General features: G+C 47.8%; 1 protein-coding gene across 5 annotated transcripts in view; it reads right to left on the bottom strand.

The window, feature by feature from the left end:
• Window positions 1-26745, bottom strand: part of FoxP (forkhead box P) — a 501832-nt gene that overhangs the window by 96765 nt on the left and 378322 nt on the right. Inside the window, exon 1 of one of the 5 annotated variants that reach the window (XM_065439572.1) lies at window positions 11776-12585. The exons of the other annotated variants lie outside the window; for them this stretch is intronic. Within the exon in view, the coding sequence (XP_065295644.1) occupies window positions 11776-11784 (9 nt within the window). The 5' untranslated portion in view covers window positions 11785-12585. Of the gene's footprint in view, window positions 1-11775; window positions 12586-26745 lie in introns of those variants that run through there. 5 annotated transcript variants of the gene reach the window in all.

The following is a 26745-nucleotide window of genomic DNA, read 5'->3' as shown; positions in this document are numbered from 1 at the left end:
GTGAGCACACTTGTTTAGAGTGCTCTAGCGGTGTGCTGCGGAGCAAAACATTCGCTTGCCCCTCGACGTCTCGGTAGCGCCAGCAGAGGTGCACCCAAAACCTTCGTCTGCGTGCCTTTTGCGCGCGCCGCCGTCGCAACAGCAGAGAACACACAATGATCAAAGCGCTCATCGTCGTCAGAACATCGTCGTCTGCATCTGCCATTGCAGGAATCAACGCGATCATCGCGGTAGATGACGAGGGACGAGGAGCTGGCCTGCTCCGAGCAAGGAAAAAGCGCGCGACAACGGCGATGTCGCGCCTATGCTCGCGCAGTTCGAGACAAGGCGAGATCAGCGCTGTCACGTGACTCGGCGGCGGCCGCCGCGCACACAACCGATGTGGCCTCTCTGCCGCGCGGCGTTCTTGCCGCCGGCGGCGTGCCGCGCGCGTTTTGACGCTAGTGTGTCCGTACCTTTAGACTTCCCCACGACTGATACGTTCAAGAAGATGAGAGTGGAGCCGCACTCCTAATAACGTAACGGAAGATTACCTCCCGCGCCTGTGGGTACCAGATTATAATGCTCACGATTATGCCGATTATAATGCTCGCAGCGGAGTAGTTTTTCCTCGTCGTTTCGGTTAGGCAAAGCAAAAAAGCTTCCTTAACGAAGGACCCTAGAAAATGATGCATGCCTCTCAATAACACCAGGAAAGGAAGCGTGAAACAGCCGTAATTGAAGCCGGTGGTAAGTGCATAACAACCGTGGTCAGATTCGTGCACCGCGCGTACAGTCGCGTTCAATATAAGCTGCAGCCCCTCGCGGTGGGGGGGGGGGGAGGGGGGGGGGTCGAAAGGGCTCTAGAACGGCACTGCGCTTTGTGTTAATGCACAATTTTCATCGCCCGGTTGTTTATTTTCTCGCCGTCTTGTAGATCTTCATGGGTTCAAGAGAGCACGATGATTATGGGTACATGACCGGGGTTGTTGGAGAAATATGGGAGAGGCCTTTGCCCTGCAGTGGGCGTAACTAGGCTGATGATGATGATTATTATTATGATGATTTCTGTATGCGCAGCGTCTACCAGGTTCTGCACCTAGCGAGCTTGACATTGGGTTCACACGACAACAATGCCATAAGCAGACTCGGCTGTGTTGGGTGGGAGTGTGGGGAGAGGAGAGGGGATCAATGTGGTGATTCCAGTACACCTGCCGTAAAGCACAGGCCTATTCCGAGAAACGTTAGTTAGTTAGTTAGTTAGTTAGTTAGTTAGTTAGTTAGTTAGTTAGTTAGTTAGTTAGTTAGTTAGTTAGTTAGTTAGTTAGTTAGTTAGTCTGTCTGTCTGTCTGTCTGTCTGTCTGTCTGTCTGTCTGTCTGTCTGTCTGTCTGTCTGTTTGTTTGTTTGTTTGTTTGTTTGTTTGTTTGCGTCCGTGGCGCCTTCGGGGGTGACAGCGAATCCCCGAGAACGGAGCAACACCGCCGCCAGCTGCACAAGTGGGACTCGCAGAGCCTCATTTGCATATGCCGCGACGTTCGTCGTTTTCTCTGTTTTCCGTTCTCCACACCACGGTAGTCGCCCGGCGAGCGCACTCCCGGCAACTTTTCTTCGACTAAAGCAATGAACAGTTTGTGCCTTTCGCTGTTATTGCTGCTGCTGCTGTTGCTGCTGTCGTTACCGGCCTGCGCTTTTTCTTTTCCTTTTTTTTTTTCAACACACTAGGTGCTCCTTAGGGCCAGCGTTGCTATGTAGCGCGGCGCAGACGAACACCGTCTAGACGGCGTTTCGAAAGAACAAGATAACGCTAAAGAAAAAGGCGCTTTGAGTTACAGTGTTATTCAGTGCGTTCCTCTGCTGGACGCATTGTTAGCGACCTCGACCTTCTCAAAAGGCTCACCTTGTTTCTTTCTCTATTTTGTTCGCACTTCTCTTCTTTTTTTGTTGTTGTAATAATTATCACTCCGAGGCACTGCGTCTAGCAGGATTACGTGTGTCGGGGTTCGAGACTGTGCGCGGCTGGCGTTATTCGCCTCTGACGTTATACGCGGCGGCAGGTGGCTGGACGTTCGTTATCGCGGCTGACGCCAAAGTCGCTAGACTTTGCACGCGTGTCCAGACGCGCAGCGAGGGACCGACATATTGGGTGCATTCGATTCGCCCGGCCAGTTCAGTTGCCAGTCCTTGTTCGCGCCGACACCGGACGGCACACGGGTCACCTCTTGCACGAGCGGTGCACTATGCATACCTAATCGGAAGAGTGCAGGGAATGCTGCGAATTCGTCCCGAACGAAGCCTGCGCCGAGTGAAACGAACGGTCACGTGCAGAGGGCGCCATTGTTGGACTGTCGAAACGGATAGACAAGTGCAGCACACCGCGCGAAGCTAGTTCTAAAAGTGCAGGCGAGTCGAACTGACCTACTGTCTCAGCCTGCCCCGCGACTGCATCTCAAGAGAGAGAGAGAGAGAGAGAGAGAGAGAGAGAGAGAGAGATAGATAGATAGATAGATAGATAGATAGATAGATAGATAGATAGATAGATAGATAGATAGATAGATAGATAGATAGATAGATAGATAGAGAAGTCGAGTGGGCAAATGAATGAAATGGGTAGATCGCCGGAATACTTTTGGAAGGTGATAACACTAAGATTGGAGGGGTTGAAGCGCGCACAAAAGTTCGAATGGACTGAAAGTCGGCGAGGGGGAAAGGGGAAACGGTAGACACGGAAGAAAAGAAGGTCACCGTTGGTGACCGTCACCGTTGGTGACCGTCACCACGGGAGCAAGTTGCAGAAACGGTGGACTGGCTGTCGGTGACAGCTGCCCGCGTGACTGACCGCGGCTCAATTTTGCGACCGCGACATAGAAGAAAAAAAAAAAGAAGCCCTGGAACTAAAAAAGAAGAAAGAAATCATGAACACCAGGCTAAAGCCGTGTGCTACAGCTTACGAATCACGCCGCCGCCATATAGAAATCTTTTGTATTGATTTCTTTCGCGCCCATGGAATTGCGGCCGCCGCGGTGGGGATCGAACCTGCCACCTTGAGCTCGGCAGCGCAACGCCACAGCCACAAGTGCTACTGCGGCTGGTGATTCTGATCCTTGAATTGAATTGCTCGAAGACGTGGACAGTAGTTTCACAATGAATCGGAATGCATAATCGGCTAATTAACAAACTTTCATCCACCAGGCTTCTAACAAATTACATAGACACATAGTATAATTTAAATAACGATATTCCAAAAATGATGTATAATACAGCAATTTCGTACACATTAGATGTATTATCAAGTGCTGTTCACAAAATTGTGATATCGTTCTCTTCTTTCTTTCTTTTTTTTGCTGAGGTACAGAGTTGTAAGCTTAATACTTCGTGCTTATTTTTGTCAATTTTCCTATATTCAACAATTCTTGTACAAAAATTTTTTATGGCCTAAATAAAAATTTCACCTCTTACACTTTCTGGGTAATACCTTTTTTTTTTTTTTAAATGCAAGAAACGTCACCAAAACGGGCGAAGTGGTTGTCAAGATTTTTTCCGTCTCCATGTTTAGGTAAGGAGCACCCGACCTACAAGCTTCCCCTCACCGCACTTACTGAAGACCCTGCTCTTGCGTCACGAGATTCCGTCGCAGGTACGGGCGTCCCCGACGCGCACTGTCCGAGCAAACAACAGCGCAAAATTTCGGCCGTCAGAGGAGTTCAAAACTAGCGGCAGCCTAATCCGGCAGGACGGAACGATCGCGTTCCCCTAAAGGGGCACTAAGGACAACGATAAATTGACCGGCGTCAGTTATTTGCTATATAAAACTTTGAATAAAAAGGAAGGAAAAGAAACGGCCTTCCCGTGAGCAGGTGCTTGTTGAGCCAGCAAATACGCAAACACCACAGACACGTGGCGACGCCGCCGTGAACTTCTCGCACCAGCTGTCAGTGACGTCACGAATTTAGACATTAAAAAAATGGCTGTGGCTTAGCTAAGGTTAAGCCCAGGATGCGAAGCATACTAGCCTTTATTTTAGTTGTTGACCCACTGTTTAGCCTGGTGAACTGCTGTTGCTTGGCTATATTTGGTTCGGCTAGACGAAGAAACTACTCATGCAGGCGAGCGCACGAGCTGAGACCCGGCTATGTAGCTACGCGGCCGCAAGCGAGCGCACGAGTTGAGCCTCCGCTTTTGCAGCTGTTATGACGTCATATGGTAGCTACGCGGCCGCGCGCGGCGCAGCAAGGAAGAGCGTGGTTGTGCGGCTAGTATGCTTCGCATAAAAAAAAGAACTACGTTGCATATCTAAATGAGCCAAAGACTGAACTTGTCGAGTTTTAGGAACCTTTACTCAGCCACGACGGCCCTAACACGATAACACAAAGTTGAAATCGGTGACGTCAGACAGACGCACCGACGCTGAATTATCGGCGCGATACTCACAAGAAAAAGACAGATGAAGAACAAGACGAACTTTCATTTTCTTACCACTGCCACAAAATTAACGAAAGTACAATTATAGAAAGGATGCTCTATCAGCCGAAAGTGATTTGGCGCCTCTTCGGTGTTGCTTTAATGAAGCCCAGGTGGCCGAAATTAACCCTCAGCACCCCCCCCCCCCCTCGACACCGCCTCCCACCCCTTTACACAAACACACACGCGCGCATAGTTTGTATGTTACTTTGTATTGTAAATTGTCTCACAATGAACACAAAATGGACCAGCGCCCAAGACAGTTTGCATATGATTGCGCGAATAAACACAATCATCATCGTCGTCGTGGTCATCATCATCATCATCATGATCATCATAAATATGGCTGCGTTCTCTGTCCCTATGTCAGTGGAGGCTAATGAGGCGTCATTATTTCACATCCGCTTCGATTTATAGGCTTACCCGCCGTGTTTGCTTAGTGACCAAGGCGTCGCGCTGCTACGCACGAGGTCACGGGTTCAAATCCCGGCCAAGGCGGCCGCATTGCGATGTAGGCGAAATTCAAAGAAAAAAAAAAATCTCCCGCTTTACCGCGCATTGGGTGCACGTTTAAGAACCCCAGGCGGTCGAAGTTCCTTCGGAGTCCCGCACTACACTGTAAAATAATTTGCACCCTTAAAAGTGAAAAAGGGTGTAAATGTGTGTATAACTCACGCCCTTAGGGTGTGATTTATATAACTGACACCCTAAGGGTGTGAGTCGTGGACAGATTTACACCCTTTTTCACTTTCAAGGGTGCAAATTATTTTACAGTGTATACGGCGTTCCTTGTAATCAATCAGATCGTGGTTTTTGGCACGTAAAACCCCTTGATTTATTTGCTTTGATTTAATAGGACGTACACACGCAGGATCGCCTCCGACGCGGGACCGCGCCAGCGAGTCCAAGCCGATTACTCCTCGCCTCGTGCACAAACGCGAGGACGCGTTCTATCTTTATTCCGCGCCCATTGGCTGTTGTCCTTTTTTCGGCGTCCTCGGGCGTTCGCTTATCTCGTTTATCGCTACCTTCGCTGCCCCGCGAAAAACAAGCTCCGCGCACAAGAACCCCCTGTTTGCGCTCGCCTAGCGCAATACTTTGCCAGTCATGTATACATGCATGTGAATTCCCTTTGCTTTTTCGCAAAGGTAATGCCTTATTCTGGGGTATAGTTCGCGCAAGTCGGCTGGGTAAAATTTGGGCCAACAAGCGAGTACAAGCGTCGAAACGAATAGTCGAAACCGAATAGCGCTAAGATGGTAAGGGCTGTATTCATATGGGAGGTTGTGGCCAAGTACTGCATCAGGGCGGCGAATCCTGCTCTGGTGTGGGAGTGCGTTACCGGTTCTGGTCACCGGGATCAGACCACACTCGAGGCCTGTTTATGCAATTTTATCAAGAAAAAGAAATGAGTATGGGCAGGACATGTAATGAGGAGGGAAGATAACCGATGGTCATTAAGGGTTACGGACTGGATTCCAAGGGAAGGGAAGCGTAGCAGGGGGCGGCAGAAAGTTAGGTGGGCGGATGAGATTAAGATGTTTGCAGGGACGACATGGCCACAATTAGTACATGACCGGGGTTGTTCAAGTATGGGAGAGGGCTTTGCCCTGCACTGGGCGTAACCAGGCTGATGATGATGATGGTGATTATGATGATGATGATGGTAAGGGCTGACACAAATAGCGAAAACCCACGGCGCCATCTTCCGACCATTTATTGCGAAAGCGTACACGTCTTTATACGTATGGATGTCATTGCGCATGGCAAGTAGAAAATTACGTCATGTAACACATGGCGCGCGCACATGATTGTTGAAAAAAAGATCTATAGTTCCACAACAAAAGCAGCAGAGATGCAGCGCTCACAAATTTGTCTGCTTCTCGACAGCCATCTGTTAAGGAACTAGCGTTTATTGAATGGTCACGAAGGGACGCCACCTTTGACACGACGTCATGCCACGATGCTCATGCACAAATTTCGGCCATACTCCTCATAGAGTTATGGAGTTATATAGGGTCATAGAGTCCTATATGGTATAGAGTCATAGGGTCATAGAGTTATATATAATTATTTGAGAGAACTGTGGCGCTAGTGTCTACGGGAGCTTCAGGCGGGGCAGTTCAGCCAGAATGGGAATGGTGGGTAGTACGTGGACGTGCCTAAATTTCGTCCTTTTGGCTTCAATTGGCTTCGTGACGTTATAAAGTGATCTTTTTTTTTTTAAAGTACTGCGTTATAAAAAATTTTTAAAAATACTAAAATTCTACAACGGCAGGATCCCAACACAGGACCTCTGGGCACAGAACCCCGATATCGAAACCATTACACCACGGACGCACGGACGAGCGGCAGCAGTGAAATTAGCAGTGATTATGCGTATCTGCATAATCTTATAGCCTTCTGCATTTAAAAAAAAGAGTAGAAATTCCTTTGCAATTTAGGTCAATTTCGACACAGATAAAGCGTAACAAACGAAGCCAGAAGAACGTCTAAAGCCTCTAGCATGAAGATCAGGCAAATCCATGTGCTACTCATCATTCCCACGGTGGTTGAACGATCGCAGCGCCAAAGTTCCCTCTACACTCTTAGAAAAATTTACACCCTTTGGGGCGTATCTTGTCCCACAACAATAATCGTCATCCGTGCTGCCCGCGTTTCCTTTCTTCAACGCTGCGAGCCCGGTACTTTCCAGTCACGAACGGCATGCGCCTTATCAGTGTAACGCAGCATTCTCGACAGGAAAGTAGCGAGCGCCGAGTTTTCAGGAAAGGAAACGCAAGCAAGGCAGATGACGATTATTGTTGTGGGGCAAATGTACACCCCAAAGGGTGCAACCGTTTTAGGAGTGTAGTAATTATTGTAGTGGCGCTCAATTGAAACAAGCATGCATGCAGTTTGGGCGCATTGATATTCTATGGCGACTAAAGAAATGACAAATGGACACAGGCAGAAAAAAAAAGGCACGCGCACACGTACAATATCGCTTTTGCGTGCGTGTGTGTCCATGGGCCTTTCTTTTTTTTTTCTGTCTGTGTCCAGTTCGCGGTCTTCTTTAGTAGTTTAAGTGAAATTATAGTGGCGCAAAGGCCGAGCTTCATCCACCTCTGCAGAGGTAAGTACTCAAGTACTGTTGCAAGTCGTATACCAAACGTCACAGCCTATAATAAAAGTCGTATACCAAACGTCACAGGCTATAATAAAAAGACGAACGTGAGATCAAGAGGCCAAAGGCGGCTGAAAAAAAGGAGCAAAAAAAAAAGAAGGAAAGAAAAAGAGCACTGGCGCAAAATTTACCGAGATATTGTTGCCACGCGCGCTATCACGAGCTATGGGCGATCGAACACCTAACGCTCCGCATAACCTCAGCCGAACTGTCTGTAAGCTCCGGCAGACCGGGTTTCGGCATCTATAGCTGAATCGAAACAGTTGAGCTGTCAGCAGTCACGGTGTTTAAAAGACCGGGAAAAAGTCGGACAGGTAGAAGAGCTGGAGTTGCGCCGCTACGAATTTCCCTTCGACTTCGATGACAAACTCCGTTTTAGCCTGCCCAACTTCACCGGCTAACTCCTTCACAACGCGATGATCAGTAGTTCTAGGGCGTTTAAGAAGCCAACCAAGCAGCCAGGAGGTGTTTGCCTCGTGGCTGCTTGGTTGATGGCACTGACTGCTTTCTTACAGTCCCGGCACTTCTTAATGCCTTATGTTACTGTGTAATAAATCGCGATGAGATCGCAAGTATTTCATATTCGTCGTTATTCGTTCGCGGAGTTAGTTAACCATTTCCTTGGCGCCGGACGCGCACTCGTTTACTAGTACAAGTTACCCGCTACTGTAGCTTTCTTCACTTTCCGTTGCCAGGCTAATTTGTATTCACGCTTCCCCACCTAACCCCGTCCCAACCTTTCCGCCGTAAGAATAAACCCGAACTTGGCGACTGTGGATACCAAAACAGGAGGTACAGGCCAAGCTTGCGCGATTCGATGCTGTCGTGGTTGGTTATAGCTGGCACGAGAACAGCTCTTTCGACGACCGGGGCTGAAAAACAGGCGCCCGGGGCAGAAGGTTCTGTGAGTTTAAGTAAACGATCGAGGCCGCGGAAAATAAACCAGTACTTCGCGGGGCAGCGGGAAAGTATAGAAGAGGAATAAATAAACAAACCGCTTGGCACGCCTGATGCTTTAAAGCTGCGATATTAACATTCATACGAGGCGTTCGTTCTCGGAGGCATACTCAAAGCAGTGCATGACGAGAGCTGAGAGGCTGGCGTGATCTAGCTATTCGAGAAGGTAAAACACGTGGAATGAAGCACGCATGGAGAAGAAAAAATAAATAAAAAAAAGAGAGAGAGAGAGACAGATAGAGAGAACTAAACTTTTATTTTCCGAAACGGTAAACCGAGTCAGAACCCGGTTCACCCTAGGTGGGAGGATTCCTTATTCCAAGAACCCTCTGGCTTGGGCTCCCACCTTGGCCCGGGCGACGAGACAAATAAAAAAAGGAAAGAAAAAAAATGATGTCTCGATAGCCCTTGCTTCTTTACGGGAGTTGAAAACGCAGCAGACATAGCTGCTGGAAACGACGAGATGCAAGTTCAAACGCCATCATTCTTTACTTATTAATATGTTTTGTTGTTCTAAAGAGCTGCAAAACGGATCTGGAACAATGGGAATGTGGTAGGTGTGCGAACGTATCCGAAACATTTGAATAGCGAAGCGAATATTGTACAGTATTCGATTAGGTGCTCGAATCGAATAGCCGTTTTCCGAAATACGAATAGTTCTAGAGAGAGAGAGAAAAAAAAAACGATCATTTCTTTTTTTCACTCTGCCGCTGCGGCAAGCGACGATTATATTGAGTTAGTTTCGACGACATGCAAAAGTGCTGCCTTTCTAAGCTCCCTCTGAAAATGCATGACTACCTAAACTACGAAGAGTGCTGTAATATGCGGGCAGCCTGCTCATTCGCCCCCTATTGCTTCAGCTGCGCTCAGTAATGCCCACTGTAATTACAGAAACTCGTTAACGCTGTGAGTAACTAGGATGTGAACATCGTTTTAGATTATTAGCGAAAAAAATTAAGGACTATTTTTTTCTTATTTGAAAACTATTCGAAAGGTATTCGATTCACTTTCGGGACCGTTCTATTCGTGTTCCATAATAGAGCCTCGAAAATCACTATTCGCACGACAATATAATGTGGACTTGCAAGATTCGACAGTTCTTACACTGCACGTTCACATGGTCGTTCAGTTTAGCGAGAAGTACACCTGCACGAGAGAGATTTAAAAAAAAAATGCCTCGAACGCACACTTATACGAGAACCACTTCCGAACTGGTATTGCACACCTGGGATAAAAGTTACAAAAAGTGAAGTTAAAAAAAGTTAAAGTTAAAAGTCGGACGAAATCGGACCACGTGATCGCCGTCACATGTGTCGACCTGCTGATCACCGCTTGATAACGACGCGAAAATTATCCCTGTCACAAATGATGGACGGTTGCCCTTATAAAGGCAGCGGCGACTTTACTATGCATTGCAGCTGAGCACATTGGGTTAAGGTATCGTGCACCCGGATACAAACGGCAAACGGCCCTTCTTTCTTTTCTTTTTTTTTTCTGCGTCCAGATCTATGCGAGCGCCGACGTCAGAACGAACGCTCCGGCGTCGCCAGCCCTAACGAAATGCAGAGAAAAAGAAAGAAGAAAAAAAAGACAGTAAGAAGAGAAAAATAAAAGATCGCCGGATGGTGACAGCGACACGGCCCGGTAAAGGAATTACAGGCAGACCACCGCCAACTTCCAGAGACGCCGACCTCGGCTGAGTACCAGCCAACGGACGGAGAGACAACTGCACTCATCGCCATTTTGTTTCCTGTCGGCAAACGGTGCCAGGGGGCGTTATCCGCGCGCTGCTGCTATTGGTGGCGAAATGTTCTACTGGAAGCAACAAGTGGGACCGCGAATTTCGGTTCCCATCGCACGCTGGGATCGCCGACGGGGACCCGCCGAGTGCAATTGATGCACGACGACCGATCGGTACGATCTTGCGCTTGCCGCTTCCCGCCAGTGACGTCATACGAACCGGTGTCCGCGCGTGACGTTTCGCGGTACGCCAGCGTCTGTGCCAGACGGCACACGGTTTAGCCATTCAAGGAGTTCGGTTTCGCACGACATAGTTCGTCCGGTTGGTTAGTGGTACCGGCGTATTCCGCGCCCGACCAAGTGACCAGTTATTGCTATCGCCCGAAACCCAAAAATTTCTATACGTTCATCACCATTATAAGGTCTCATTAGCGAGTTGTCTGTCAATCTGACAAGCCCCTCTGACAAGCCAGGTGCCTTATCAGGAACGAGCTAACTTGGAGTGACTGGAGTTTAACTTGAGCTCACAATTCCTTTTTTCTTCTGTCGTGCCTCAGTACCACGAACGCTTTGACATCAACATCAGCTTGTTATACTGTTTGGGTAATAGCAGTGATAATAACCAAAAAAAGCCGGTACAGTACCCAATGGAAACTCGCGCAAAATTACGAATGCCCAATCCAAGGAATAAAAGAAGGATGTAAACCAACAGGGTGAAGGCTAGATACTGATAATTGGATAATAGTGTCACGGTTCCGTATGATCCTTGCACGATGAACAGTCAGCGCAAAATGTACTAAAGACCGCACGGCGAACGCCCGGACCACCTACGAAATTTTTGCACCTCGGACGAATGCCGTTTCAGGTTGAGTTATGGAGTGCTAACGACCTCCGCAATGCGAATGAATTGCCGACAAGCACTCGTGCATCGTCGCGTGGTCGCCCCAATATTGCATGCTTTGCGTTTAATTACAGCAGGCCACAGCGATAGCGTTTCACATTTGGCCGACGGAGCATACACTTAACCCGGAGGGCCGGGTGCGAGTAAAAAATGTGCAGTGCTTACTCGTGAATGGCGAGCAAGGTATAAGAGCCCAGCTACGCGACTCGAGTATCTGCTGTTGGGACGCCCTTTCCAAGGAAGGCTTTCCAGATACCGCTAAGAAAGTTCGAAGCCTAGCGCCGACAAAAAATTAAAAAAGAAAGAGAAAGAAAACTCCCGTACAAAACTCCCGTATTTTCTGTCCGCGGTAGTCAGTGCTGGTAGAGAGAAAATCCAGCCCCCAGATCTTTCCAGTTAATATGTGTGACAATTCATGGCGTCCACGCCGACTGAAACTAACACCTCCACGATAGTTTCTTCCAAGTGCAGTTAACGTGTCCGGACAACCATGTGGCAAAATGAGCAGCGGTGCGAGAGACTGTCAGCCAAAAAATAACGTTGCATTTGTGGAAGCCTTTCAAATCCACTTACCAAAGTCATTTTGATCGGATAGGCAGAGGGCTCGAAAGGGGCCCTCAAAATCACCAGGGTTGCCAGGGCAAACGGGTGATATCCTTCTTCATGAAAAATGTGTCACGGGCATCCACAAGCCGCAGTTTCGGTGGCGAACACACAGAAAAAAAAAATAATAAGATGAGGTAAACGCGAACTAGGACGACGCCGACAATGGGTCACGATGCACTACTGCCAAGTGCTTCTCAGCAGGGAAGAGATAACGCTCGAATTTCGCACGCCCGAACACACACCCCACACCGGCACAGTAACACACGATCATGCGCCCCGGCGAGCCTACTGCGGGAGCACCACCAGGTCAACGTAGTCCGCACAGTCGTCGCGTCTATGTTTGCCAGCTGCTGACGAAATCAGATGCGGGTGATGGGGGAGGGGGGCGGGCGGGGTGCACTGCCTGTAGAGACGACGTCAGTTCCACCGGGTTCAAGCGGTGGCGGAGAACCCAAACTTTCACGACACACCCCGGCGACGACGTTGCAGAAGCATTCGCGGAGAAGCGATCGAGCCGAAGGCGTACGACCCGTCAATCAGCCGGTAGGCCTGTCCATCATGCGAGTCCGTCAGCGGAAGACAAATAAAAAAGGAGGACCTCCGGCGCTGAGGAAGCCGGAGATGCCAAGGCACTGAAGTCCACGCACAGAGCCCCAGCCGAGAAGTCTCGGCCTAGCAGACGACGCGAACGTAGGGGCGCACGCACACCGCAGAGCCGCCGCTAGCAGACGACACGACCGAGAGAGTCGTCGCGCGCGCGCACACACAGACACGCACGAGGAACCGATGCGGGGCAGACCAACGCTAGGGGCAGGCGGGCGTTCAAACGAGCTCTCTCTCTGTATGAGAGGGGGGTGGGGGGAGCGAGGGGAGAGCCGTCGGCGGCGCATGCACTTCGCCAGAGAGAAACTTGTTTACGTGCACACACAGACAAACAGAACCGCGCGTGGAACGACAGAAGGATCGAGCGTCCACGCGAAAGTAGGGAACACACGCGCGCTCGCGACGCTGCGCGGGGGAGGGCAGGCTCTCCGCCGTCGCCGCCGCCGGCTACACGCAGAGGCCGCGGCGAGGGGCGGACAAAGACAAAAAAGAACGGAGAGAAAGATTCGCGAGGACAGGAAGAGAAGGCGCGGTGGTCGAAGCGGAGAGCTACAGAGAACGGCGAGAGAGGGATGCTCATACACCGGCTGCCGCTGCTGCTGCTGCTGTAGCGACCGAGAAACACCGCTTGGCGAGGGAGCCGAAACCGCCTAGCTACAGCCGAGACGGAGGCCGGGCAGAGGAGAGGGAGGAAGCTGTTTAGTAAACAACCTCGCTAAATTTAGCGGGTTGCGGGGCGCGACTGCGCCAGGGCGGCAGACAACGCTGGGCGCACACGCGCTGAATTTCCCTCGCCCGGCGCGCGGCCGTGTTTCTGCTGCTCTTCGCTACTCTCACGTACAGTTCCAACTTTATTGCACCGTATTCGTCTCCCACCCTTTCCCACAACCTCCACTTGCTTCCCCCCGCTCTCTCTTTATATCTCTCTCGGTTCTCGTTCTTTCTCTCCGGTACTCGCTCGCACACGCTCGCACCACCCGGCAAGCGGCAGCGGCAACCTCGATACGTTTCCCGCAATAGCCTCCGTGGCAGTGCCGAGCGATCGGAGGAGGTTGAACAAACAATGGCGAGGGGGGCGGTGGAAACGCAGAAACAGCGAAAGACAACAAGTGAGCCAGGCAAACAAACGCGCGGGCGGAAAAAAGAAATGGCCGCTGACGCTGTCCGTTCCGGCCTGGTCCGAGTCGGTCGCCTCGCAACACTTCCTCTCTCTCGTTCCAGAGTCAGATGGGACCAGAGAAAGAAGCGAAAAAACTTTTTGTTTTTCGTTTCGTTGTTGTTCTTCCCTTCGGTCTGGTATCTCAGTCAGCCAGCTCTGGCGCACGGACAACGCCCCGCACCATTCGCGGCCCCAACCCACCCCTGGTGTCTTTTTCGACGCGGCCTGTGTAAACAGCGCGTCCGTTGAAGGCTGCCTCGCGTCGGCGGGGCCCACGCAAAACGTCAGGGGGGTTGGGGTGGGGCGGACTTTCGCTGGTGGAAGAATCTTCGATCACACGACCAAAAAGAAAAAAACAAAAAATACATTTCTATTCGCAGTGTCCCGGGCATGTGCCTGCAGAATAAGTGAGTACCCATGCTCACTCCCCAATATTTTCGCAGGCTCTGCACTCATTCACGCTCACGAGTGTGTCGCGACTTTCCTACCAACGCAAATTCATACCGAGTTAACACAGACACGCTTTCGCACTCACCACCACTCAGACGCCGTTCATGACGCTCAAATTTGCGTCCACTGCCTATTCGATAGCACCCACACACACAAAAAGAAGAAAAATACTGAGGTATCACTTGCTTATCTTTTTTTAAACGGGGCTTCAGGTGCCGAAGCCACGATCTGATCATGAGGCACGCTGTGGACGGGTGACTCCAGATTAAGCTTGACCTTATTGGGCTCTAACGTGCGGCCTAAATCTAGCGTTTTTTTTTTTCGTTTTTTCCCGACCGGCCGGGGCGGCCGCATTTAACATAATCACCCTTAACCCGTAACCGTAATTTATATATCATCACATTACTATTATTATTAATAATAATAATACTCTTATTATTATTATTGGACTACCTGGGGTTCTCCTTTAACGTGCACCTAAATCTAAGTACATGGCGCTTCTTGCATTTCGCCCCCACCGAAATGTGGCCGCCGCATTTATGCGCATGTACATTGTTTTGCCAAGTGCGCCAGCACCAAGAACCTCGAAGTCGTTCCTGGGAACTTTAATAAACACAGTTTACTGATTGATTGATTGATTGATTGATTGATTGATTGATTGATGGCGTTGGCATTCTTGCATATAAGCTGTTCTTATTGAATTTACTTAGCATGTCACCAGTCTGTGACCCATTGGCATATATGTACATTGTACACACGTAATTAGTTTTTATAGTGCGCGCCCTGCAGTTTGAGAGCCTACAGCCTTAAGCCTGCGAGTCATGCTGTCATTATATTACTCCGTTCTTTATTGTGTGCTTACATCGCTTGTTTATTAATTACACGTCAGATTTATCAGAGTCACTTAGTACGCACTGTAGAAAGCCTCATAACTGTGTGCCAGAACGAAGGCCTAACAGCTGTTCCTGGTAACTGCATACAGTGCCCGCTCTCTCCCCCTGTCCTTCTTTCTATTCTCCATTTCTCACTTCCTCATTGTAGGGTAGCAAACCGGACGCTCGTGTGGTTGACCTCCCTACCTTTCCTTTCCTTGCTTTATCTCTCTCTCTCCCCATGTAGTACCTTTTATAAGCATCGATTGATTGATCAAATGATTATTAAAGCGAAGGTTCCCCTGTGTGTTATTATGTTAATGTATTATATTATTTTACAATAATGTGTGTCGAAATGTGTGCCGCTCGTAGTTATTGTCGCCAGCTTCTTTTTTTTTTTTTTTCGTAGTGCTCAGCGCTGCGTTTACAATTGAAGAGGCGGATAACAGCAAGTAAGAGTGGATAAACCTTGAGCTAGTCAGCGCAGATTGTAGTACAAGGTAACGTTAAGGGGGAAAAAATACGAAGGCCACCTTTTTTGCCTATTTATGCCTGCTTATGGCATACTTCTGTCATTTGGCCTACTTATGCATAGAAATACAATGAATAACAACGAGTACGCGGAGTTTGGAAAGCAAAACGGGGCACCACTCTCCGTTTTGTTCGCCAGGAAATTCGCGATTCCTTGCTTGTAAATAAGAAGCAACTGAAGGACCGCGGTCACGTGCTTGTCTGTGAAAATATGACATGGCTATCACGCGGTGTTTTATCAAAGGCAAAGGAATGGGTACCGACCTCCGCATATGCATATGTCTGGCACTCAAGCGGCAAAGTTTCGGTGCGAAAAAGGAGCGGTGACCATGCCGCTGTCATACGTGGCGAGGGGGATCTTGTCAATCTTACAACCTTGAAGTGATGGCGGCATACGTGATAGCAATACATGCATTACGTTTACTAAACCGCAATGGCGACCTTGGAATTCCAATTTTCCCGTTATCTCGCGTCATTAAAGAACCAGCGTCCACTTTCAATTTTTCATTTTAATGTGCGAAGTTTAAGGAATAAGTTTGACGAAGGAAGTTTGTATCTGTCAGAACTGCAACACTGCTTTGACTTGATTTGTTTTAGTGAAACGTGGTTTACATCCGAGGATGAATGTGTTTCTATTTCTGGTTAGGACTGTATCTCTGTTTGTAAAACGAAGAAACGTGATGATGGAATTGCTATTTATGACCGTTCTGGTTTGCCGTATAGTATAATTCCCGACCTCCAAATTGTTAACGAATGCTACGAATGTATTTATCTTCAGTGCGTGAACATCCTGATTTCGCTTGTGTACCGTAAGCCATCTGGATCCCATGTGTGAGTATTTAGAAGTTGCTGAAAAATTATTTGAACTCAGCATTGAACTCAAATTCGAAACAATCTTAATGGGCAATATTAATATAGATGGTTGCCCAGACAACCTAGAGTATGCGCATTTCCAGGAAACTTTTGAATCATATGGGTGTTCAAATGTCATCGACATGCCAACTCGCATTATACCTACAACCCAGACAACGCTTGATCTCTTTGTGACGAGCTTTTTCTGCTGAATATGTAAGAGCAGGAGTCCTCATGTGCGATCTCAGTGATCGCTTCCCTATATACTGTCTGCTACCTCATAAACAACCATCCAATATATGCCCTGAAAGCTTAAAAAAAGCCTATTCAGAGCAAAATGTGAGGAAACTTGTAGAATCTACCTCTGGTTATCGGTGGGTCCAAGTGACTGCGGAAACTGATGTAAACATTGCTTACGATGTTCTTATATCTACCTTATCTACAAAATACGGAGATCAAAAAGTTGCAGTTTAACCTCCTAGGCTTCTAAACGATCCCCCTTACTTAGTATTGGACCTGCTAAATACTGGAATTTTAAATCAACGTTGTAAGAAGGCGGTAAAAGGAATGCTACTATCTGAAGACCAATACAAATGTTAAAGTACAAGTATAAAATATTTCGTATATGTTTTTGTTTTTGTGTTTCAAGTGCTTAGCAAACTTTGTAATAATAACCTTCTTCCTTTCTTTTTACGTGAGTTGTGTACTCAAGTGTTTAAAAATGTGTACGATAGTTTAACTTCATGTGTGCTCTCCTGACTGCCTGCCATTGCCACATTGCTGCCGCTGTACGGGTGGCACGGCCGAGACAGGCAAACGTTTGCCTTTAGCCGTGCCCCCAAGACAATCTGAATATTGTCTTAAATATAGAAAGAAAGAAAGAAAGAAAGAAAGAAAGAAAGAAAGAAAGAAAGAAAGAAAGAAAGAAAGAAAGAAAGAAAGAAAGAAAGAAAGAAAGAAGACCAGCTGTCTTAGGCTTAAGTATTTCTGTTTCCTTCTTTTCGACCATTCCTCCGAAAAGAGCCGAAAGGAAGAGTAATGGGACCTTACATGTGCTTGTGCGACATCGTAATTACTTCTTGGTGCCGGTGAGAATATGGGAAGTAACCTCTTGTCAAATTGTGCAGGGGAGATGACTGCTTTATTCCTTTGACTGCTTAGTGCAGACGCGCCAACTTCGTGCAGATGCACCAGCATCAACCGCAAATCATCAGTGCACCGAACATTCGTTCGGTGCGTCAGAGCTGTGAAGATTTTGTGGCGGCCGTTATTGGCCCTCTTAATGGTTCTTAAGATCCAGGTGTGTTTCAGAAGACGGGACACACAGTGCTGACCACATAGTTTGTCACTGCGCAGTGGCTTCGGAACTACCTTTATAAATTCCTCATTAAATCCACTGGATTTAATGAAACCCTAGCCTCATGCTAACGATGCTATAACAGAAAGAATGGCGTACACAAGAACGCATAGAAAGTCTACAAGAAAACATATGTACAGAAAAGTACGCAAGACTAGTGTACAAGTGCACTGTACAAGAAAGTATACTTTCATGTCTGCATCGTTGTGAAAGCATTTCTACAAGAATGTTTCATGAAAGGCTGCACTCGTCTGTACGACTCCACCCTCCTGCAGGTCGAGTGCGACACGTGCTCTGTATGTGTGACCTGATTTCCCGCTCTGCGCATGCTCCTCTCGCGTCCCCGATGAATACAATCGCCAAGTGCGTTCATTGCACCGAGGAGGCTTATCTGCATCGCGCAGGCGCTGGGAAGATAAGGTGCCATCTGACGCATTTTTTTTTTTTTGTGCTGAGACGCCCAAATCACGCGAATATGACGAGATCACGCTATGCATGCATGCAACAAGCCCTCCCATTTGTCTATGAAACAAGAACCGTCATCGGTGGAGTCCACTTTTATGCTATCTTTCCAGTGGATTGCAGGTCAAAGCTGATTTGAGCCGCCACTGTGATATTGTAGCAGCGGAGATGCGTGCGACAAAAGTAAAAAAAAAAGAAAGGAAGGTTATCAGGTTATCAGTGTGACACTTTGGCTGGGACGATCGACGTTCGAGTGGTGACAGGATGAACAGTATATCGCACAGTAGAGAACACAAGTGCCTGCCGAATCAATGATGCCGAGTTCTGTTCTCGAAATTAAAATAATTAAGGTGCGGGCTCGACACCGTGCAGTCGACGGCTACGGATTAGCTTTGACCAATGAGCACCAGCAGCACGGTACACTAACATTTTTCGCATTCCGTCAACTTGGGAAATCATTTGCCACGCGGCGAGAATTGAAACCGCGACATAGTGCTTATCAGCGCAATACCGTAGCCAAGAAAGCATGCGCGGTGTTTTTCTTGTCTTTTTTTTTGTTCCAACGAGGACCGCGCGAAAGAGTATACCCACCCTTAATAGTAGGCGTCGGTATCACCCTTCGTCGTCACGGTGTTCACCGTTATCGTAACCGCTACCACCAGTATGAAGTTGAGAACAAGGAGGTGCTCATAACATAAAGGTAATGTGTTACAGTTTTACGAAAATGCTTCCAGAGTTACAATTGTGGTCGAGAGTAAAACGTAAAGGCGGAAATTAGCCAAACAGTTTACCAAGCGACAAACGACCCACAAAAGGAACTACAGACCATGAAAGTTCTCGAGCCACAGAGACCAGGTCGGGTTGTTTGGGCAATCAAACACGATAAACAAACGGAAATTACGTGGCACGCAAAACCTTGGCATTCGAAAGACTGAGTAATCAGAACAGAAAAGTGGAAGTATGAGATATGGGAGAGGAGAATAGCTGGTAGCGCGACGAACAGGAGGTATACTGTTGGTGACAAACTGGACAAAGTCATGGACAATTTCGGTGAGTTATATAACTCCACATTTAACTTTACAGCTTCGGGAAGCGGCGTGTGCCCGCGATCAGTCCCAGTTCGCGCACAATGTGCTGCGTATAACTACATAAATGCGCAAGAAATGTGCATATGTGCACATATCCGTGTTGGAGTATAAGTGTGACAGCGCCTCCTGTTCGGGTGATGGGCAGAAGAGAGACAGCGCCGTAATTCGCCAGCCAATTTCTCCTCATTTTGTCGATTGCTAATGGGGTTACAAGATACGACGTAGTGGGTTGCTCCGGATTAATTTTGACCATTCACGTTTTTTCAGCTGGCACACAAAGCACAGCACGACAATCTTTCTCGCATTTCACCACTATCACATTGTGGTCAACACGGCTGAGGATACGATTCCGTGGTCTCAGGCTTACCAAGCGCCATAGTCGCTAATATATGAACTCAAAAGAGCTAGGGCACTCTAGAGAGCCGTCAGTGTAAAGAATGCTTCATGGGATGGTTCCACACATGTGTTGATGGAAGGCATATGCCTAATGAATGCGTTCAAGATAAAATTAAATCGAAACGGCGTTTACTTTTTCCAGTGCACCTGGAACGGTCTCTTGGGCTCAAATAGCTACGCTTAGGTTTTATTTCGACGATACGTCGAAGCAGTCGGTGTGTGTAGAAGAGTTGAAGGAACGCGACGATTAAAATACGTGGAAACGGTGACGTACGTTACACTACAGATATTCCACAAGGGGGAGAGAAAAATAAAGTCTATTAAATATAAGTAAGAGATAATCCCTCTGGAACTTCCTCTGCCATGCCTATATCGGTCAAGCTAACTCTCTTGTTCAGCAGGTGGGGCAGCGAGGTATTATATGTGATTTCCCGGCGGGCAGGAAGGATCTCTTAGAAGGATCCGGATATTTCTTGTAAATTCTGAGCTCTGCAGCCCAGCAAGAAGTCGATGCATCGGATACCTATAAGATGCATCTGCGTTCTGCAGATGGACTTCCACCAGATCCTTGTAGGTCGGTCACACCCTTCGCTTGCCCACCCCTTTCCGTGGACGTAACGGAACAGCAAATACGAAAAGCGAAGGCTGGCTAAATCGCAAGATGAAGGAAAGGAACAGCAAGATGCAGAAGTCGCAAGGTTGAGACTTGGTTGCACCCTAGCAGCGACAGATGAAATCGGTAGGCTGCTCTGAAACTGTCACTGGCTGACCCATTTTCTCGAAATATTGCTTAAAGATTCAAGTGCGCTGGCGGCAAGTTGCATGACATGTTTTTCGACAGGATTCTTGCGGGAGATCTATATGCATGTAAAAAAAAAATCTGCGTTAAACATGTATTCGTAGTTAGACAAGTTTTTTAAAGGGCTACCGTCAGTCATAACAAGGTAAGGTTAACGCGTGTTTTCGGTCCGATCTCCCGAGGAATTCCAAGAACCGCAGATGCTCCTGCGCGCACTTGTGGTAAAGTGAGAGAAACGGTCAAGTGTAGGTGCTATAGCTATGTCGTACGAGTTGCTTAAACAGTGCTTCGCCTTTTGTGTAATCACGAGTCCTTCGCGAGACAAACAGTTAGATGCCCTACGATATGCCCTGTTTGTACCTCGCCAACTCTGATGTCAGGAAATATGTTTCTTCCTTCCTTCCTTCCTTCCTTCCTTCCTTTCTTTCTTTCTTTCTTGGAAGCACACACGCGAAATTTTTGTAAAATTGCAGGATAGGTAATAAAAATACAAAAAGCCAGATCTCTCGTAGTTGCGACGAAAGAACGCACGATGGTTACATACATACATACATACATACATACATACATACATACATACATACATACATACATACATACATACATACATACATACATACATACATACATACATACATACATACATACGAGAAGAAAGGAAAAAGAAGGGTCTGATATTTATTAGTCATTAGAAGCCAACAAACAAAGACACCGAAAACAGCATAGGGGAAATTGTAGTTATTAGTTCAATTAAAGAAATGGTACATTCACGAAGTCGAGGTGGATGAAAAACAAGTGGCCGCAGGTGGGATACGAACCCACGTCTCCGCATTACGTGGGCAATGCTCTTACCAATTGAGCTACCGCAGCGCCGTGTTCCCATCCACTTTCTGGGGTATTTGCGTTTATCTACTAGAACTAACCCTCAGATTGTTAGCCAGCGCCACCACTCACAAGACTTGGCGGCGAATGTGGAACGTCCTTTCTGCCGCAGGCGTCACGTGTCCGTGAACTTTTTGGATGAAGGCAACTGGTCAATGTACCCGCAAATGCTACCTGAAGGCATGAACCGCTTTCATCACTGGAAATTTTGGGCCAGGTAGTGTGACGTCATGTATCGGAGTGAACAGGAATATGCTATCTAGGTGGTGTTGGCTAATGGCGCGCCTCTCTTTATGATCTTTTTTTCCACGCATGCACATGGGGTCGCGCCGAAGGAGTTTTCGGCGTACAGGCGACCGACAGACGTACGGACAGACGGATCGGTGGGTGTACGAATCAGCTAGCCATATACAGCTTTGCTGCAATAATAACGAATTTAAGAACGCGTTCTTTGATGTTCCCTAGACAACCTGTAGTCCGCACAGGAATGCATTCTTAAATTCGCTATTATTTTCGTTATTATATATTCGCGCAAGCCACCTCTGGTATGCGGCAATTCTTAAGTATGAGTGATGTCCTGCAGGCGAGCCATGTCGCAAGACCGCACCAGTGGCACCTAGGAGTAGCAACTGTCGGCAAACTCACTTTCAGCAAATCCTAAAGGTATTGCGAAGAAATATTTGATTTAAAAATATTATTGCACGCTCTTCAATGCCCGTGCAGCCACCTCACAAAACGCCTGTTTGTGTTTCGTTATACTCAGAGACGCCGACGATGTTTCCAGTATCTTGCATTTGTGCCGATGAACAAGTGTGCGGTGTCTTGCTTTCAGCGGCAAAGTTACGTAAAAATAGCCAACAATGGTTTAGCGATGTCTCAGTTCCGGTGACAAGGAACACAATGGTTCTGGCAAACAAGGTTGTGCATAACATATTCCAAAGATAGTGCCACATTCAATATCTTATATTGCCTCCACGCTACTTCTTGTCCCCTTTCTTATTCGCCGAACAATCCATTGGTTCAGTTACACAGTACTATTATCTTCCATATCCCCTACATTTTGTTCTCTTTTTATTGCAATAGACAGTTCGCGCCACAAACGCCTGACAAAGGGTGCAAAAAACATGGGGAGGGGGGCATGGAACAGTTGTTTACGCTCTCATATAAAGTCCGGATTTTCAGTGTAAGAAAAGACCAACCAACCAAACAAAAATAAAAGTACGGTGTTATGACAGGTAAATTGTTCCTGCATGCATTATCAGCGTGCTATTTTTACACAGCCTTCGTAAACAAATCGAACAATGGACGCATCGGAACGCCTACGGTGCATCTTTGTTTAAGCGTCCACAAGTACCTACGACAAGCTCAGAGGACCCTGGCAATTCCAACTTGCGAGAATGTTGAAATTAGAAAACGCAAATGTAATGTGCCCCAGAGTCTAGTGTTAGTAAACTTCACTGCTGGTAAGCATAAGAGTGAAGGCCCCGGATCCGTCCACTGGTAAACCCGTCCGGATCCGAAAGTGGCCGACACTAGAAATGTCGCCGTCATCATCGTCATCATCGTGTCGATGGCTCCCTCTTTTTGTCGTTGTTGGCGTCAGGCCTGCTAACGCAGTGTTGGATGTCATTTAGACGTGCGTATTCGGGGGTGTTGACGCGCGCGATAGCATTTATGCAAGAGGTCAAGCAAATATAGCTGCGCAGACAACTTGTCCCTGCAGGTTGTTACCCATTTTCCTGCATCGTTCCGTTTGAAAGATGACGATGACAGCGCGTGACATTAAAAGAAATTAAATTGCGAGCAGCTTACAGCACGCGATATATGTCACACCACGCTTCGCTTGGTTGGCGCAGAGGGGTGCTCGCTGCTCGAGCCTTAAAAGCAAACTGTTGCTGCCTCACCAGCCTGTCAGTCGCTTAGCAACGTTGCTAATTACCTGGCGAGGTGATTTAGTTGCCCGTTAATTACAGGAGGTCCACCTGGAAACACGTGCATGATAGGGAGGTAGACTGTGTTTCAGGCCGCAGTCAAAGTCTGTTAGGGAACAAATACGCGCTTGCCTAGCAGTTTACCACTGTCTCGATTTGTCGCCTCATTGTCACGTTTGCGAACTTAGTGTGCGCGCTTTGTTCGTGCTTGTCTCCCTTTCTTTCTACCTCCCCCTTCCACTCTGTTTCTCTTTTTATCCCCCTTAACCCTTCCCCCTGCGCAGGGTAGCCAACCGGAACTACCTCTGGTTAACCTCCCTGCCTTTCTCTGCATTTCTCTCTCTCTCTCTCTCTCTCTCGGGAAACATCCACATTCACCGTGGTGGACGCAAAGGCTCTAGTGTTGTATAAGCGTGCTCCACGGTGCGAATTGTGATGTTCCATTTTTTGCGTGTCAGCACGCACGTGAGTCCGATCTCACGAAGGTTGGGCAAGGAAAGCGACCAATCGTGGCACGACACCTTCTCTGACGTAGCGTAAGCCAATCCGATGCGACAGATGCCGGGGTAGCGCAGTGGCTGCGGCGTTGCGTTGCTGAGCTTGAGGTCGTGGGCTCGATTCCATTCGCGGTGGCCGGGTTTCAAAGGGGGGCGAAATGCGAAGACGCTCGGGCACTTGGATTTAGGTGCGCGTGAAAGAACCTTAGGTATTCGAAGTTGGCCCGGAGTCCCCTAGTACGGCGATTCACATAATCATAAAGCGGCTTTGGAACGTAAGACCCCAAAATTTATTTGAAATGTAAAGGAGTTACGACCACGTTATAAAGGATTCAAACAGACGACAAGAAGGAAAAGTGTTTTGTGAAGCCTCTACTGGCAGACGTTTCTTAAACTTTACTATCAGCGAAGAAAAAAAAAAAAGTCCACAGCCGTGCTCGTCATAGTAAGACGAAAAAGCAAGGGCAATCTTGGATCTTGAGGATGGTGACCGGGCATTATGTCGGTTCAGACAGCAGCCGGATTGTTCGCCTTCCGATAAGTTTAATTTCTGGTGCAAAAGGCGAAACTGATAGTAATTACCCAATTCATAGAATTCTAACGACGCCTTTCTTTTATAACCTTTACTTCAAGAACGAACGAAGTCAGAGCTATGGAGCAAGTTCCTTCGAAAGAATAAGTTGAGATTACTAGATATGTGTGCAACGTGCAGTACAAAAAGAAAGCGAGGAAGAAAGAAAAACACGTGAAAGTGTCGCACCCACTTCTTTATGTGCCTTTCTATCTCTTTATTTTCCCCTTTACTGAGAATACTGTTCTTCCTTTTCGCAGCCATGGATCTATTCGGAAAGCTTTTTTCTGCTCTTATTGCTTTTCTTTTTCGTCATACACGGGCGCGACTAAAGGTTTCGCCGTGTAGCCAACTCTCATTGAATAGTTCGTCTCGTGCGTGGTCAGGGTACAAAAAAAAAAAACGACTACCGCTTCTTATTTTAATTCGTTATTATAATAATATAAAGGGGGTCGTAGATGAATTCTTATCCAAATGCTCGTATGCTCCTAACTTTCGGTGAAAGCTTGTTTGTTGGGAAAGTGTACATTTCTTTTTGCAATCTTTGCAATCACCGATACCAGGGATCATACAGAAAATTACACCTTTAGCGTGTAGGGAAGGTAACCTCGTAGAATGAATGAAAACCCTACTTTCATTTTGACCACGCCCAATGTGACATAAAATACTTGTTGGACTTTCTGTGAAAGATTGGCTCTTACGCTCCTCTTTAGAACAGGACGTGTGTGAATGCGATTGCGTGCAACGTGCTTGCGATAAAAAAAAAAACATTTCTTTGTGTGTGGACACATTTCTTCTCAGTGTGCCGCCTCTACAGCGCACATACCACACATGGGACAACGTGTATATAGCTCATTGTACTACAGGAATGTATATATCGCACACTGACATGGTACATTAGCTCAATGTACATAGAGAATGAACTTTCTAACCTCCCTTCTCACTGTGCCCTCCGCTGTGCGCCTGATTTTTGTCTTTTCTTGGGCAAAGCCGCGATTTGCCCTATGGAACAGGTTTCTGCATTAAACTTCATCAACCACTCGGGAAGAAATATAGTTTACTGGGTTGTCAGGCTTATCGCTGCCAGTATGCTATGATTTGTAAAGTAGGGTAGCAAACCACATCTTCGTCTATTGCTGGTTAACCTCCCATTGACCTTTCGCATCTCATTTCTCTCCCTGGCCTTCGTCACTGCGACGACGATGGGCCCAGCAACCGCGTTTACCCTGAATCGGTCAGGCTCGCCTTAGTTATTTCGAAGACTTGGCTAACCGCGCTGTATACAGCCGTATAACCAGGAAACCGAGTTAGTCACAGCCATCAGGAAAGGATGTCATAACGCTTACACTGTTCCCGAAGCGTGGGCATTGCCGGGATGGCTCTTACACCATATTATAGCTCGCCTTCAGAATGGCGAAGTGGTCGCATACACTTGAATGCACGCCTCACATCCGCGCGCGGTTAAGTAACGTCGCGTTCACTGAATGCACCGCTGCGTTTTTTTTTTTTTTTCATCCTCCTTCGCTCGAGTCCGGGGACAGCTTTTGGCTCCGTTTGCGCGTCCCGCACTCCGGTCGCACAGCGCTGACATCGATCGACGTTTCCTCGACGCGGCTCCCACATATTTTAGTGGTCAGCCTTGATCACAGGTATAGTACATAAAGGCTGGTTCTCAGTTCGCTTCCGCGCTCTTCCATTGCTCTGTCGTGGCTCATTCGTTCGTTTCTTTTTCACCTCCGCTTTTTTCCTGGAGCACGTGCGCATACAGGGCTGTTCAGGCGCACCAATTGTAGAAGGTCACTTCCCAGGAGCCGCTGTGCTCTGCGGCCGAGCGCGGGAAAGGCGGGTTCGACTCTTCGACACGTGGTCACTGCATTGCGCTAAAAGCGGCGCGCACGCGAATGAATATCTATCTATCTATCCATCCATCCATCCATCCATCCATCCATCCATCCATCCATCCATCCATCCATCCATCCATCCATCCATCCATCCATCCATCCATCCATCCATCCATCCATCCATCCATCCATCCATCCATCCATCCATCCATCCATCCATCCATCCATCCATCCATCCATCCATCCATCCATCCATCCATCCATCCATCCATCCATCCATCCATCCATCCATCCATCCATCCATCCATCCATCCATCCATCCATCCATCCATCCATCCATCCATCCATCCATCCATCCATCCATCCATCCATCCATCCATCCATCCATCCATCCATCCATCCATCCATCCATCCATCCATCCATCCATCCATCCATCCATCCATCCATCCATCCATCCATCCATCCATCCATCCATCCATCCATCCATCCATCCATCCATCCATCCATCCATCCATCCATCCATCCATCCATCCATCCATCCATCCATCCATCCATCCATCCATCCATCCATCCATCCATCCATCCATCCATCCATCCATCCATCCATCCATCCATCCATCCATCCATCCATCCATCCATCCATCC

This window comes from Dermacentor albipictus, chromosome 6, assembly GCF_038994185.2.
Source record: "Dermacentor albipictus isolate Rhodes 1998 colony chromosome 6, USDA_Dalb.pri_finalv2, whole genome shotgun sequence".
Lineage (NCBI taxonomy): Eukaryota > Metazoa > Arthropoda > Arachnida > Ixodida > Ixodidae > Dermacentor > Dermacentor albipictus.
The sequence above is the reverse complement of the archived record's forward strand: the minus strand, read 5'-3'. Positions and strand labels throughout refer to the sequence as shown.